Raw genomic sequence first — 12,960 nt, 5'->3', positions numbered from 1 at the left:
TTTACTAGTTTACGTGTAGTGTATTAGTGTCCTTTTGTACTTGAAACTCTATGTATTACCTTGTAGTGGTGTACTTTGTAATGTAAAATAATTATACTTAAATAATTATTTAATATCGTATCATTGAATTAATGTATTAGAGTAGTGTTCCATAAATTATACCAACTATAGTTTATATACTTGTTTCTGATTAGTGTTCTTGGATTTGTAAAATAGAGTACTGTTTCCCGAACTATACCTATTATAGTTTGAATGTATGTTCTTATACTTAGTAAAATGGTGTTGTAGCTCACAAAGTATACCAACTATAGATATTAACACTATTATATTAATCAACATATTTTCCACTATTATATTAATCAGTATATTTTCCATTCATAAATAGTCCCACCATTTTTGTGAGACGGTGTCCATTCTCACATTTTAGCGTTGAAGATAGCGGTCAATTAATCACTATTGTGCAGGTCCATATGTATCTTTGAATAATGGTTTTCATACTAAATATAAATGAAGGGCATTATCGTCAACTTCTTTAAAAATCTTTGGATATATATAAAAAAGAGACGTGGAAATATCAATTCCCAACCTATAAGTATGCTAAATGAGTCAAATTAAAAGGTCATCGTATATAATAACTTTAGCGGAAAAAGAAACATTTTTTTTGAAAACTTAGAATTAGACTGTAACATTGGTGGATTTTATGGTAAGAACTCCATTAAAAGCCCAACCAATTTAACTTTTTATCTAAAACGTAAGTTTTAAAACCATTCAAAAAACCCAACGAAATATATACATATTTTTAAAAGCCCAACAAACTTAACCTTTAAGTTTCCAAACCATTCTAAAGCCTTTCAAAAAACCCAACGAATGATTTGGAAATTTCGTTGGACATTTAACCCAATGAACTTAAACCCAAAACAAAGTAGATACATATTTTTTTCCGAAAACATTAATGTTTTTATAGTTAAACTAAACAGTAATGTACTTGTATTTTTAAACAAAAACAAAAAGGTGCCTTTAATTTGAACAAAAACAACATCCATATATTTTTAAACCCGAATAATAACGTATTTTTATTTTTAATACATAATAACAATTTATTTTATTTTTAACCAAAAACAACAACATAAATTACAAATATAATTTCAAGGTAATTGCCTATTTTTTGGAGCATGAGATGATCTGGAAAAAAAGAAGCTATTTACAGCCTCTCGGTTACTGCTCGTCTTCTTGTGCGGATACACTACTTGAAATTCACCACTTTTATCCAGCTCATCAATTAGCTTCCTTAGCTCTGGAACACTCATGGCTAGTTTCATGTATAATGTAGAATACCGAACCCTGATTCCCTCAGCTGTTCTAGCAAAAGCTAGTAGGCTTATCGCTTCTGGAAGTTTAGCAAACACCTCTTTTATCATCTCCAAGCTCATGTTTTTAAGAACATAAGGTCGTGGGACAACCCTAACCATTTCACCACTTTTTGGTTCTTGAACACGATCGTCTGCTTTGATTACAAGTTCTAAATGTGAATTTGCTCCACATTTGATGAAGAAAGGTGTTCTTTCTGTTTGGAATGAAAGTATGTACCACCGGGTCACGTCCGTATCTTCGATGTTTAACTGAACAATGCATATTTTAATCCCAACAATTCAACATTAGAATTTGGCTGCAACTTCTTTTATACAAATTTGTCCAACATTTTTTTTTTTGCCCGAACTATTCTTTTACATACATACGTATGTTTTACAACTTGCCTTTCATTTTTTTCCTTTTACAAATTCATTTTAAAAGGGTGTTTAACAATAACGATTATACCAGATTATGGGTTTTGGATTTAAATTACAGCCATCCATATTTTTAATTTTCTATCTTTCTTTCATATTTCATTTTTTAAAACTTTTATTTTTTATTTCTATAGGAGCAGAAAAAGACAAAACTACAAAAGAGGTGTTATGCTAATACATTTATTATAGAAAAGTTGGGTTCAAATAATGACAATTTTTAAGAAAAAGTAAGTTTTCAAAATATTGATAATTTATAAGTAAAAGCGACTTTATTATTATTATTATTATTTTGTACTAATTGGAATGAAATTGTCTTTTACATATATACTGATTATATTTTTTATTATTTTTTTTTAGAATTTTCAAGATTTAAGAGCTTTTTTAACTAAATTACATTGGCTTCCAAATTCTCGAGGCCGCCAGAGCAAAAGACTTGCGTAATTTACCATGTTTTACAATCTATCATAGTTTTCATTCAAATATATGAAAGTAGATTTCCTTAAAAGAATCTATTTTAATAAACAAAAATATTTTTGCTATATCATTCTTATTGATTTGATTACATGTTATTTTATGTTTACTTACAATTAAATTTTTTTTCGCATGATTTTTAGTTTTTTTTTTTTTTTTATTTTTTATTTTTTTTTATTTTTTTATTTTATCAAATTTCACATGATACTTAAATTTAACAATTATAATAAATGTAATAATAAATGCATATAAATTTCATTAATTGACTTTCCCTTTAATTTTAAAATTTCAAAATTAAAACCGTATTATTTCACGTGATACTTAAATGTAACAATTACAATAAATGTAATAATAAATGCATATAAATTTCATTAATTGACTTTCCCTTTAATTTAAAATTTTCAAAATTAAAAGCGTATTAATTTCCTTTACATTACATGTTATTTTATGTTTACTTACAATTAATTTTTTATTTTTTTTTATCAAATTTCACGTGATACTTAAATGTAACAATTATAATAAATGTAATAATAAATGCATATAAATTTCATTAATTGACTTTCCCTTTAATTTTAAAATTTCAAAATTAAAACCGTATTAATTTCCTTTATTTATTTATCTAAATTATGTTTTTAAATTTAAAAAAGGAAAAAAAAACACATTAATTTTAATACTTTAATATTTTTCTAATTTTTCTTAAAAATTCAAACTTTTAAATGTTTAAATTTGATATTTAATTTATTCTTTTACATAAACCCATCTTATACATTAGTTTTACACCTAGTTAAATAATAAGATAAATAGACTTACTTGATAAATTAATGCTTCCTCAATCTTCGTAATTACGGTGCAAAGTGTAGGTCGTTCCATTAAATTGAAACTAATGCACTGATATGCGATTTCTTTGAATGTAATAAAAGAACTACTTTTAATTTGATCTCTTATATGAGGATCAATCACCTTGTCTGAGTTGTTCTGATGGTATCGTCTTACCATATTCATTAGAAACTGTTGCTCATCTCCAATTCTTCTTTCACGATAAACAAGCATTCCACTCATGATTTCAAAAAGTACCACACCAAATGAGTACACGTCTGATTCTTTCCGGAGGATGCGGCTTTCATGGTAAGCGGGATCCAAGTAAAACTGGGTACCCGCAACCTTTGTATGAAGTTGGGTATCTGGCTGATTTCTGGGACCGAATTTTGACAAGCCAAAATCACAAATCTTAGCTACCATATTTTCATCTAGCAATATGTTAGCACTCTTGACATCTCTATGTATTACTCTATTATATTCCCCAAGGCCAGAGTGAAGGTAATCGAGTCCTCTTGCAGCCCCTATGCAAATCTTCAGGCGCTGTACCCATGTTATGCATCTCATCTTATTTGGGTCTTGGAGATGATGATCAAGACTTCCCATCATAGCGTATTCATAAACAATAATCATCTCAACCCCTTCATCACAATAACCAATAAAAGAGATGATGTTTTCGTGGTGGAATCTGGATATCATCTCAAGCTCGTTGTGGAACTCGCGCTCTCCTTGATAGCTATCCCTACCTAGCCGCTTGACAGCAGCTGTGCGGCATTGCCAGCGTTCAGAGAGTTGTCCTTTGTAGACAGCACCAAATCCACCACCTCCGATATATCTTTCGTCACTGAAGTTTTCGGTGGCACGCTTTATCTCATGTAGTGGAATTAGATAATTTTCAAGGTTTATCCAAGAAGAAGACATCCTATTTTGATATAGGTGATGAGGTATGGATATGTTAGTGTAACAGCCGGGGTGTTGGCCGACCGTAGCCGTTCTGGGCAGAGGAGACTAGAGGATATCTAACGGAAGGCCACTTGCTGTCGGTTTTATGAAGAAGTTTAAGGGGGCAGTGAAGTTTAAGGCTTGACTTTTTGACTTTTGAGCGAGTCTACGTCTATATGTGGACTAGATATCACCGCGCCTAAGGTCCATGTATCTAGCTTTGTATTGATTTTATTAGTGTTTTATTTTTATATATAATAATTAATACATTTTTTTGATTATTACGTTAGTTTTTTTTCGTCCCCTGAAATACTATTATATTGACCATTATCCCCTTCATTTAATTACGTCGTGTTTCCAAATTAGCCTATATTGCATGCATTCTCTCACTGAATTTACAAAACTTGAGTTTTTAACTATACTAGTAATTTACAAAACTTGAGTTTTTAACTATACTAGTAACTGAAAAAATATTTAACAAACGATTTTATTTTTTAGAACTATTTACCAAAAGAGGGGTGATTTTTCCATGGAGGCTTTTGATTCTTCCACTTATGATTCTTCCACGGAAACAAATAAGACATCGACACTTAGGCCAAATGGTATACCGAGCACGAGGAAGTTTGTGGTCGAACTGGCCACGAACAACGGGCGTGCACATCACCCTGTTGTTTTGTGGTGGCTCGTTTTCGTGGTCACTCGTGTTCGGGACAACGGACTCACACGACCAATTGGATTTCACTCACAATTTGAACGTTACACTAGCCGTTGAAGAGCTAGTTTCTTAAAAAAAACATTAAACCATTTATTTACCTATAAATACAACCTTTTTACTCGTTATTTTTACACCATTCTTTTCTATATCTATACACAATCTACATACTAAATCTTCACAACCAAAAACCATGGATCTCAACCAAAATACCCATCCAAATTACAGAAATCGCAAACCCGATAACGCTTTTGTATTAGATACAACACGTTACCAATTCCAAACTATGAAGCCACCTCAAGACAGTTTTCTCAATCTACTTCAAACCGGTTCCCCTATCCAACAAACACCATTTTTCCAACAATAATATAAACATCGTCTTTCCAACAACAACAAATTTCACAACAATACCAACAATTTCAACAACAACAACAACTCCAACAACAATCGTCACAACAACAACAACCTCATATTTCACAACCACCACTTTCGCCGGATTTTGTTGCGGAAACGCAACCTTCACCACCACTTCAACCAAAAAAGAAAAAAGGGAAAAAACCGGCCCGACCCACTACCGCCCAAGAAAGGGTTCCATGGACAAAAGAAGAAGAAGAAAAGTTAGCGGATGCATGGGTGGCGGCTACCGAAGATCCAATTGTAGGCGATAGTCAGTCTTTCGGAAGTTTTTGGGAAAAATTCCGAGCCATTTTCTACGAGTTAATGGAAAGTGAAACTCGAAACACCGATCAAATTACTTCGAAATGGCGAGATATTCAACTAAAATGCACAGAGTTTGGTGGAATCTACAACAACCTCTTAAACATACGCAAAAGCGGTTCGAACGATTTTGATGTTGTTAAGATGGCCATGGAGCAATTTGAAAAAACAACACCAACACGCAAAGCTTTTCCGTATATTAAACCGTGGATAAAATTGAAAGACGCCCCAAAATGGAAAGAGCAAACGGAAGGAACTTCACAATCTTCTGGTTCAAAGAGTTCGAGAAACCTCGATGTAACTTCCCAACAATTGGACGGCCGAACACACATCGACATCAACAACGATCCGCTAGATTTTGAAAACGACCAACCCCTTTGTCGGCCTGTTAGAAGAAGTAAAGCAAAAAAACGGCGTCAACATCTTTGAATTCTAGTGTTATGGATATGTTTCGCAATAAATTTGATCGATATGTGCAACTTCAAGAAACGAAATCCAGGTGATGACTCGGATGGAACAAAAAATGATCGAAGCACACTCATCATATCAAGAGGCACAAACGATGCTTCAAACAAAAACCAATATGAAAATCTTGAAAATGCAAGTCGATGACCTCGATGGCGAAGACTTGTAACTTTTCCAAGCGATGAAAGAGTCGGCTCGAGCCCGACGTAGGTGTATGGGGGTAGTTTATTTTATTTATGGTTAGAATTTTTAGTTTTTTAATGTTCTTTTTTAAAATTTCAGGTAATGTAATTTTTATTTTTATTGTTAGATTTTTTTCATTTAATGTAGTTTTTATTTAATGTAATTTGGTATTTAATTTAATGGAAAAACTAGTATTAAAAAATGATTTTAATGTATTTTTAAATTAAATTTAAATAAAAAAATAAGGTGGAATGGTGTATTAGTGGTAGGTATCTCATACTAGTGGTAGGAGAATGTGGTCCCATCACATATGTGGTATGTGGTGAGTATAATGGATGGTCTTATATCCAAATTTCAATTAAGAAATATGTAAGAAAGACAAATCATATTTTTTTGTTTCCAAAAAATCACCATCAATATTTTTTACCGGTGGATTCAACTTTGAATCAAAATTAAGCCCTCCGTTTCTGTATGCTTGTTTTCTCAATAGAGATGGCAATTCTACTAAAACCTGAATCCTTAATGCAACACTAAAACCCTTGATCAGAATTCAAAATCCCTATTTTCTAGTATTACAAAAGCATTACAGAATCAGAATCAAAGTTATCTCTATGGGAATGGGAATTGAGAAGAAATGGATTTTCATTCACTTCGCCGTTGCAATCATCTCTTTGCTACTCTTCATCTCTTTAATCTTTGGTTTCAGTGCTTTGTACGCCTCCTACAAATCCTTCTCCTCCACCGTCCACTGTGAGACTCATTACCCTCCATTATTTTCTGGTTGTTGTTGGCGGTGTACCATGTAGGAATCGGTATTTGTTGTACATTGGGATATATAAAGGGTTCTATCGATGAAAGGAAGAGGTTGGCGCATGCGTGAATTTGAGGATACCATCTACTTTGTAAGCATACTCGACACCGACGGCGTATATTCTAATGTTGTACTCCGAGTATTTCAAAACAACATGTACGACCAGCTAATCTACCCAAGTTGTCCAGTCATTGTTGATCTGTAGTAGTATGTAAGACGGGAGAATCGATGGAGGAAATTACAAGCTAACATACATCCAGAATAACTGTAAGAGACCGTGATGGACTTGGGCTGTGAGTTGGAGAGGGAGGGAGCTGGTGGCGGATTGAAAAAACATGAAGTCTATTGTTATTTGTTTACCATAAACCTTGTAAATAAAAATATATGTTTTTGCCATCTTTTAGTAAATAGTTTTAATATATATATATATATATATATATATATATATATATATATATATATATATATATATATATATATATATTGAAACGACAACTGGCTAAACTATTCCTTCAATCCACCTATATCCACAATGGAACTTGATTACTGTTAGGCTACAAACCCTTTAGTAAATATTTTTGTGTTAAATATTTTTTTAATTTACTAGTATAATAAATTAAGTGCGACAATGCATGCAATATAGGTTAATTTGGAAACAAACGTGTAATTTAAAGAAATTAAATGAAGTACATCATGGTCAATGTATTAGTATTTCGGTGGACCAATAAAAACTCTATGTGGAAAATTAGTTCCCATATATATTCAATTTAAAGACCCACTTGCTGTCTTGATATGTGTGATACATCCAACTTTTTTTTTAACATTTCTAACCTTGATATATTTGATCATTCTCAAAGGGAATTGATTTTTCCACGTTGTATTTTTATCAATCCACTGGAATTTATTTGTATTGCCAATTATGCCCTTCTATTATGTTTTTTAGATATTAAATAGAGAAAAAGATTCTAGGGATATGTTTCTAAACGATCATGACGCTTCTTTGTTATTCCTGCTTTTTCATCGGGGCAGCTTCTTCATCAACCCACTCTCAAATGGTAAACGCTTGTCATTCTATGATTATTTTAAAACCATGTGTATGCGTATGAATTTTCAATCTCTGATTGTCAATCATCTTCATTGTTATTATCAATTATCAAGCACGTCATTGTTATGCGAATGAATTGCCAAGGTTTTCTAACAATTGAACATATTGATTTTATGTGTGTGCATATGATTCTCGGATTCTCTATACATGCGTATGAATTGTAATGTTTTTGATCAATCGTCAGTTCTCTTAATCTCTTATTCTTTGATTGGTATGCGGCAATTGATTCGTAGTCATACCCTTTGTCTTGAAGAAATTTTTTTCAAGTCACCTTACATTGACACATTGTATAAAATAAAATTTAGACTAGTTATATGATAGGTTTTGTGGTCGGCAATATCAGGCACGTCGTTTTTGTGATTTTCTCTCTTTTCATGGGGCTATTAGGGAAGGGCATGCTTTGGTGTGTGTTTTTCTTGTATTGTTGTTAACTAATTCCTTGCAGGTTTTCAATTTTAAATAGTTAGAAGAAACCCATTAGGCTGATGCAATTAATCAAATAGGAATAAGGAAATATGCTTAAGCCTTTTAAGTTGTTATGCATGGTTGTAGTGAGAATTAGGAAAAACATTCTTAGGGGTTGGGCTTGAGTCAATTTTAATGAGCTGTGATATCTTTTGGGTATATGCCTGTTTACAATCATATGTGTGTTTAGTGTGAATTTTATTTTAAAAGTTTTGACATTGTATGGGGTAATGGACTGCAATCTCCGACATTTCTTTCCTTGGGTTCTTTTTCATGTGGTGACCAGGGAAAGGTTCATATTTGACGTGTGTTTCTTCCTCTTCTGTTATTAACCAAATCAATGCATGTTTCAATATAAGAACACTAATAAGTTTCACTCTCATTTGGTTACTGTTAACCTCTTGATTAGAATTCTATCAGTTCTTATTAATATAATAAAAGGACAAGCCATGTCTTTAAACTTATAAAACTGGAAGACACAATATTTTTGAGCATGTGGAGACACAAAGTTATCAATTTCAAGCCCTATTGAAGTATAAAAATGAAGGTGGATCTTTCAGTTTACACAAATTATTGAACTCTTAAAATGAGAGCACTAGTATAGTTTGTAAAGAATGACAAAAAAGAAAGAAGAAAAAAAAGTTAGTTCTAATTTTTGTATTTGGACGTAGGTGTAGAACAAAAAACTGGAACATTTCTCTCTCTTCAAAATTAAATGACTTGCATAATTGATAATACATATGATTTTCAAGTGGACGGATTAAAATTCAATGCACAAGAATCACCTCCCATTCTCAAAGGCTTTCACATATCAAAATGGACCTAAATTTATTATTCTCTTTTTAAATTTATTTGTTTAATAAATAATTAATAAAACTATAAAAATAATCCTTATGGTTTGTATTTTTTCAAAAATAAAATTAAACCATTAAAGTTAAGGATCAATGATCATTTTGAACTAATTTCATTAATTACACATTGTGTCTCTTCAAATAAAATGAACCATTGATATATTTAGTTATCAATTTTCTTTTATTATTACTTTTTAAAATTAATTCTTATTTAAGTACTTTAATAATTACAAAAATAAGAGAGGGTCAACCTCTCTCTCTCTCTCTATATATATATATATATATATATATATATATATATCTGTAATATCCCGACTCCCAGGTATAATATCTATACATTTATTTATGAGTTGATTGAGCAACTCGACGAGTGGGTGCCCCAACTCGTCGAGTAGAGACGAATTGGCCAAGTGGTTTTTACAACCAACTCAGCGAGTCAGAGAGACCAACTCGGTGAGTTGGCATTGTGAGTGGAAACCCTAAATCTTCGCGGTTGGGCCCTATTTAAAGGAACTTAAGCCCTCATTTCCGCCTTACCAGCCACCTTACTCCCCTGAGAGAAACCTTAACCATCTAGAGTGAGCTCAGAGAGAAAAGATAGTTAATCTTGGACATTTTTGTGATCTTTTGGAAGAGAAGAAAGAAGAATCACAACAAGGAACGAGAATGGACTGTTGGATTTGGTGGTATTTCATCCATAACTTCTGTTGAAAGTACGAAGTCTCCACCATTCTCTGTATCTTGATTAGATCTCATGATTTTGGAGTTTTAGGGCTATTTCCATCTGTGCTTGAGATCATGAGTGTGTTGAGCTTACCGGACGATAAATACTTCAAATCTTAACGTTGTGAGTTCCCTAGAGTCCAAAGCTCCCAACTTTATTTAGCTATAGAAGAGCCTTAATGCATAAGCCCTAAAGGGGATTCGTTTTGGCATTTTAAGTCCTAAGTGCCATGAATGGATGTAAAGATTATGGCTTTACGTGGTATCACAGCCTTGGGAGGTTAGATCTAGAGTTTGGGATTGTAGATCTACCTTAAAACTTCTGAATCAGAAAAGAGTTTGAATGGACTCACCAAGTTGGTGAGCTGACTCGATGAGTGGGCTAGGGTTTTCCCCGATGAGTCTGGACATAAGTAACTCGGCGAGTTGATGAGACAACATGACGAGTTATATCGGATTTTCGCGATATTTCAGAGGAAACGAGGGGACTCGACAAGTCACATAGATGCACTCGACGAGTCTAGTCAACATGGACTGTTGACTCCGGTGTTGACTTATGCTGACTCTAGGGTTTGCTCAAGATAGGGATTATAGGGAACATGGAGGAGTAAAATGGTCTTTTACCCATCCCAAGAGTTAGAGAGAGAAAATAGCTTTTTTATTTAGAGTTGTGATATGAGTGTTAATTATAGATAATTGTCATATGTGTTAGGGGGAGGCTAAGATTAGTGACTCGTGTACAAGGTTTATTTGCTTGATTGCTTACAAGGTGAGTCTTCTCACTATACTTACCTAGAGTGGTGATCTTTATGTGACCGGAGGGTCTTATGTGCTTATATTGAATATTGTTTTATCCTGCATTAAGTCTGGTGATTTATGTTGTGTATTATTCTAGCTTACTGAGTTAAGACCAGAGGGTCCACCCGAGTTGTAGGACTGGAGGGTCCCACTGAGACACATTGATCGGAGGGTCCTATTCGAATATTGCCATGAGAGGCTAATTGTGACAACCGTCAAAATTCGAGTCGGTTCTAGATTTTACTAAACTTAGTTGCACATATAGGCACAACACATACTAGACTTAGTAACTAGAAACTAAGTTATAACCTACTAGAAACTTGGAAACAATTAGAAACAATGAATAGTGTACTTCGATTTCACATTGATATGTGAATTCTACATCTATTTAAGTATAGTGACTATCAATATTCGGATCACTCTTTGGCTCGAATAGCCTTTTCATTAATTATATACACGCATCAGCACTTGAACTAGAAATAGAAATTAGGTCAAAACCTCATAGAAACTTAAGTCAAAGTTGAAGACTAGGACTAGTATACTTGATTCCTCAATTTCAATTGAATCTCGGAATCACTATATAGAATGCCAATAAACCAATAAAAATAGATTACAAACATTAATTATAACTATAAAAGAGTTATAATACCATAAGATATTTAAAGTCTCAAATATTCTATTTATTTTGATATCCAAAGATTTACAAACTCTCAAAAACCCTAAATGCCCTAAAAACTCACATTTATGAACTTTAACCTTAAAAATTCTATAAAAAAATTATGAAACTTATAATATGATCTTATAATAATTAAAATTATAAAAAATTAATTTAAGGAAAATAAAATTTATGTCAATAACAATTACCCTAAATTTATAAAGCAAAATAACAGTTTTATGAATATAAACTTGATTTTAGTGTATATTTTATAAAAAGTTTGATATTTTTATAAAAAGATTTAAATTTTTATAAAAAAACAAGAGAGAGAGGGAGCCTCTCTCACACAAAACCTTGGCCTCCCCTCTCCCAAGATCATCCTCCTCTTCCCAATACACCTTTTCCCCAAGTCATTAATCAATTTCACTCACCCACTCCATCTCTTTCTCTCTCCCCAAGACCCTCCTCTTCTTCCCAATACACCTTTTTCCCAAGTCATTAATCAATTTCACTCACCCACTCCATCTCTTTCTCTCTCACACTCCCACACTTCATTTTCTCTCTATTCTCTCTTGCTCTCTCCCTCAACCACGAAATTCTCCAGAAAATGGGTCATAGAACACACCATGAACTCTAAATCTTAATCATCTTGAGGTGTTCTTAAAGGTAAACCCGAAAATCATTCATTTTCCTTCTCTTTTCCTTCAAGTTTTACTTGTTTTTCATGGATTTTCTCCATCTTCTACCACATTCTATTGTAAAATCATGAGCATTTGCACCTACTCACAGTTTTGATGATGATGGTGGTAGGATTTCACCCAATTGTAGATATTCATGTTCTACGATATATTGTTTTGTAACAGTTGGTTTTACAGGTTTATTTATTATTAATTTTTATAATAATAACATTGTGGGATTGAAAACTCTATGTGTTACCAGGTTTCCCATCCTGAGCCACTTAATTCCTATGCACCACATGCAATAGTGTTAAGACTGTTGGAATCTTGAATAGGATGTTGATTGATTAGAAAGAAGACATATAATGGTATTTAGGACCGTTAGGTTTTATGTTGTAACTTATGTTGTTTATTGATTATCACATCCTTAGGGTTTTGATATTTTGAAACAAAAGATATGTTTTCAAAACGTTTTAATATACTGGTAATATATATATATATATATATATATATATATATATATATATATATATATATATATCATGGTTTTGAAAGCGTAATGAAACGTTTTTTTATTTATGGAAAATAAGGGATGTCATAGTTGATATCAAAGAATTAGTTTAAGAGAACTAGTAATAAGGATGATTTATAAAATTAAACATAGAGTTGTAAGTGATTATGGTAAGATGTGTCTTACTTGCTATTATGTACACAAGCATATTGTTTATCTTACATGCTATTATGTAGACATGCATACTGTAGGATAGATTCCTCATATGCTATCA

At 32.4% G+C, this 12,960-nt stretch overlaps 1 protein-coding gene across 1 annotated transcript; it reads right to left on the bottom strand.

Moving 5' to 3' along the window:
- Window positions 1-1,042: 1,042 nt before the first annotated feature.
- Window positions 1,043-4,120, bottom strand: LOC145040860 (putative serine/threonine-protein kinase PBL28). The gene is made up of 2 exons (XM_078988752.1): window positions 3,066-4,120; window positions 1,043-1,619 (listed from the first exon to the last, which is right to left on the bottom strand). The coding sequence occupies exons 1-2, from the start codon at window positions 3,990-3,992 to the stop codon at window positions 1,146-1,148; spliced, it is 1,401 nt and encodes a 466-aa protein (XP_078844878.1). The 5' UTR covers window positions 3,993-4,120; the 3' UTR covers window positions 1,043-1,145.
- Window positions 4,121-12,960: the final 8,840 nt, after the last annotated feature.

Source organism: Lactuca saligna, chromosome 1, assembly GCF_052625555.1.
Source record: "Lactuca saligna cultivar CGN05327 chromosome 1, ASM5262555v1, whole genome shotgun sequence".
In the NCBI taxonomy this organism is placed as follows: domain Eukaryota; kingdom Viridiplantae; phylum Streptophyta; class Magnoliopsida; order Asterales; family Asteraceae; genus Lactuca; species Lactuca saligna.
The sequence above is the reverse complement of the archived record's forward strand: the minus strand, read 5'-3'. Positions and strand labels throughout refer to the sequence as shown.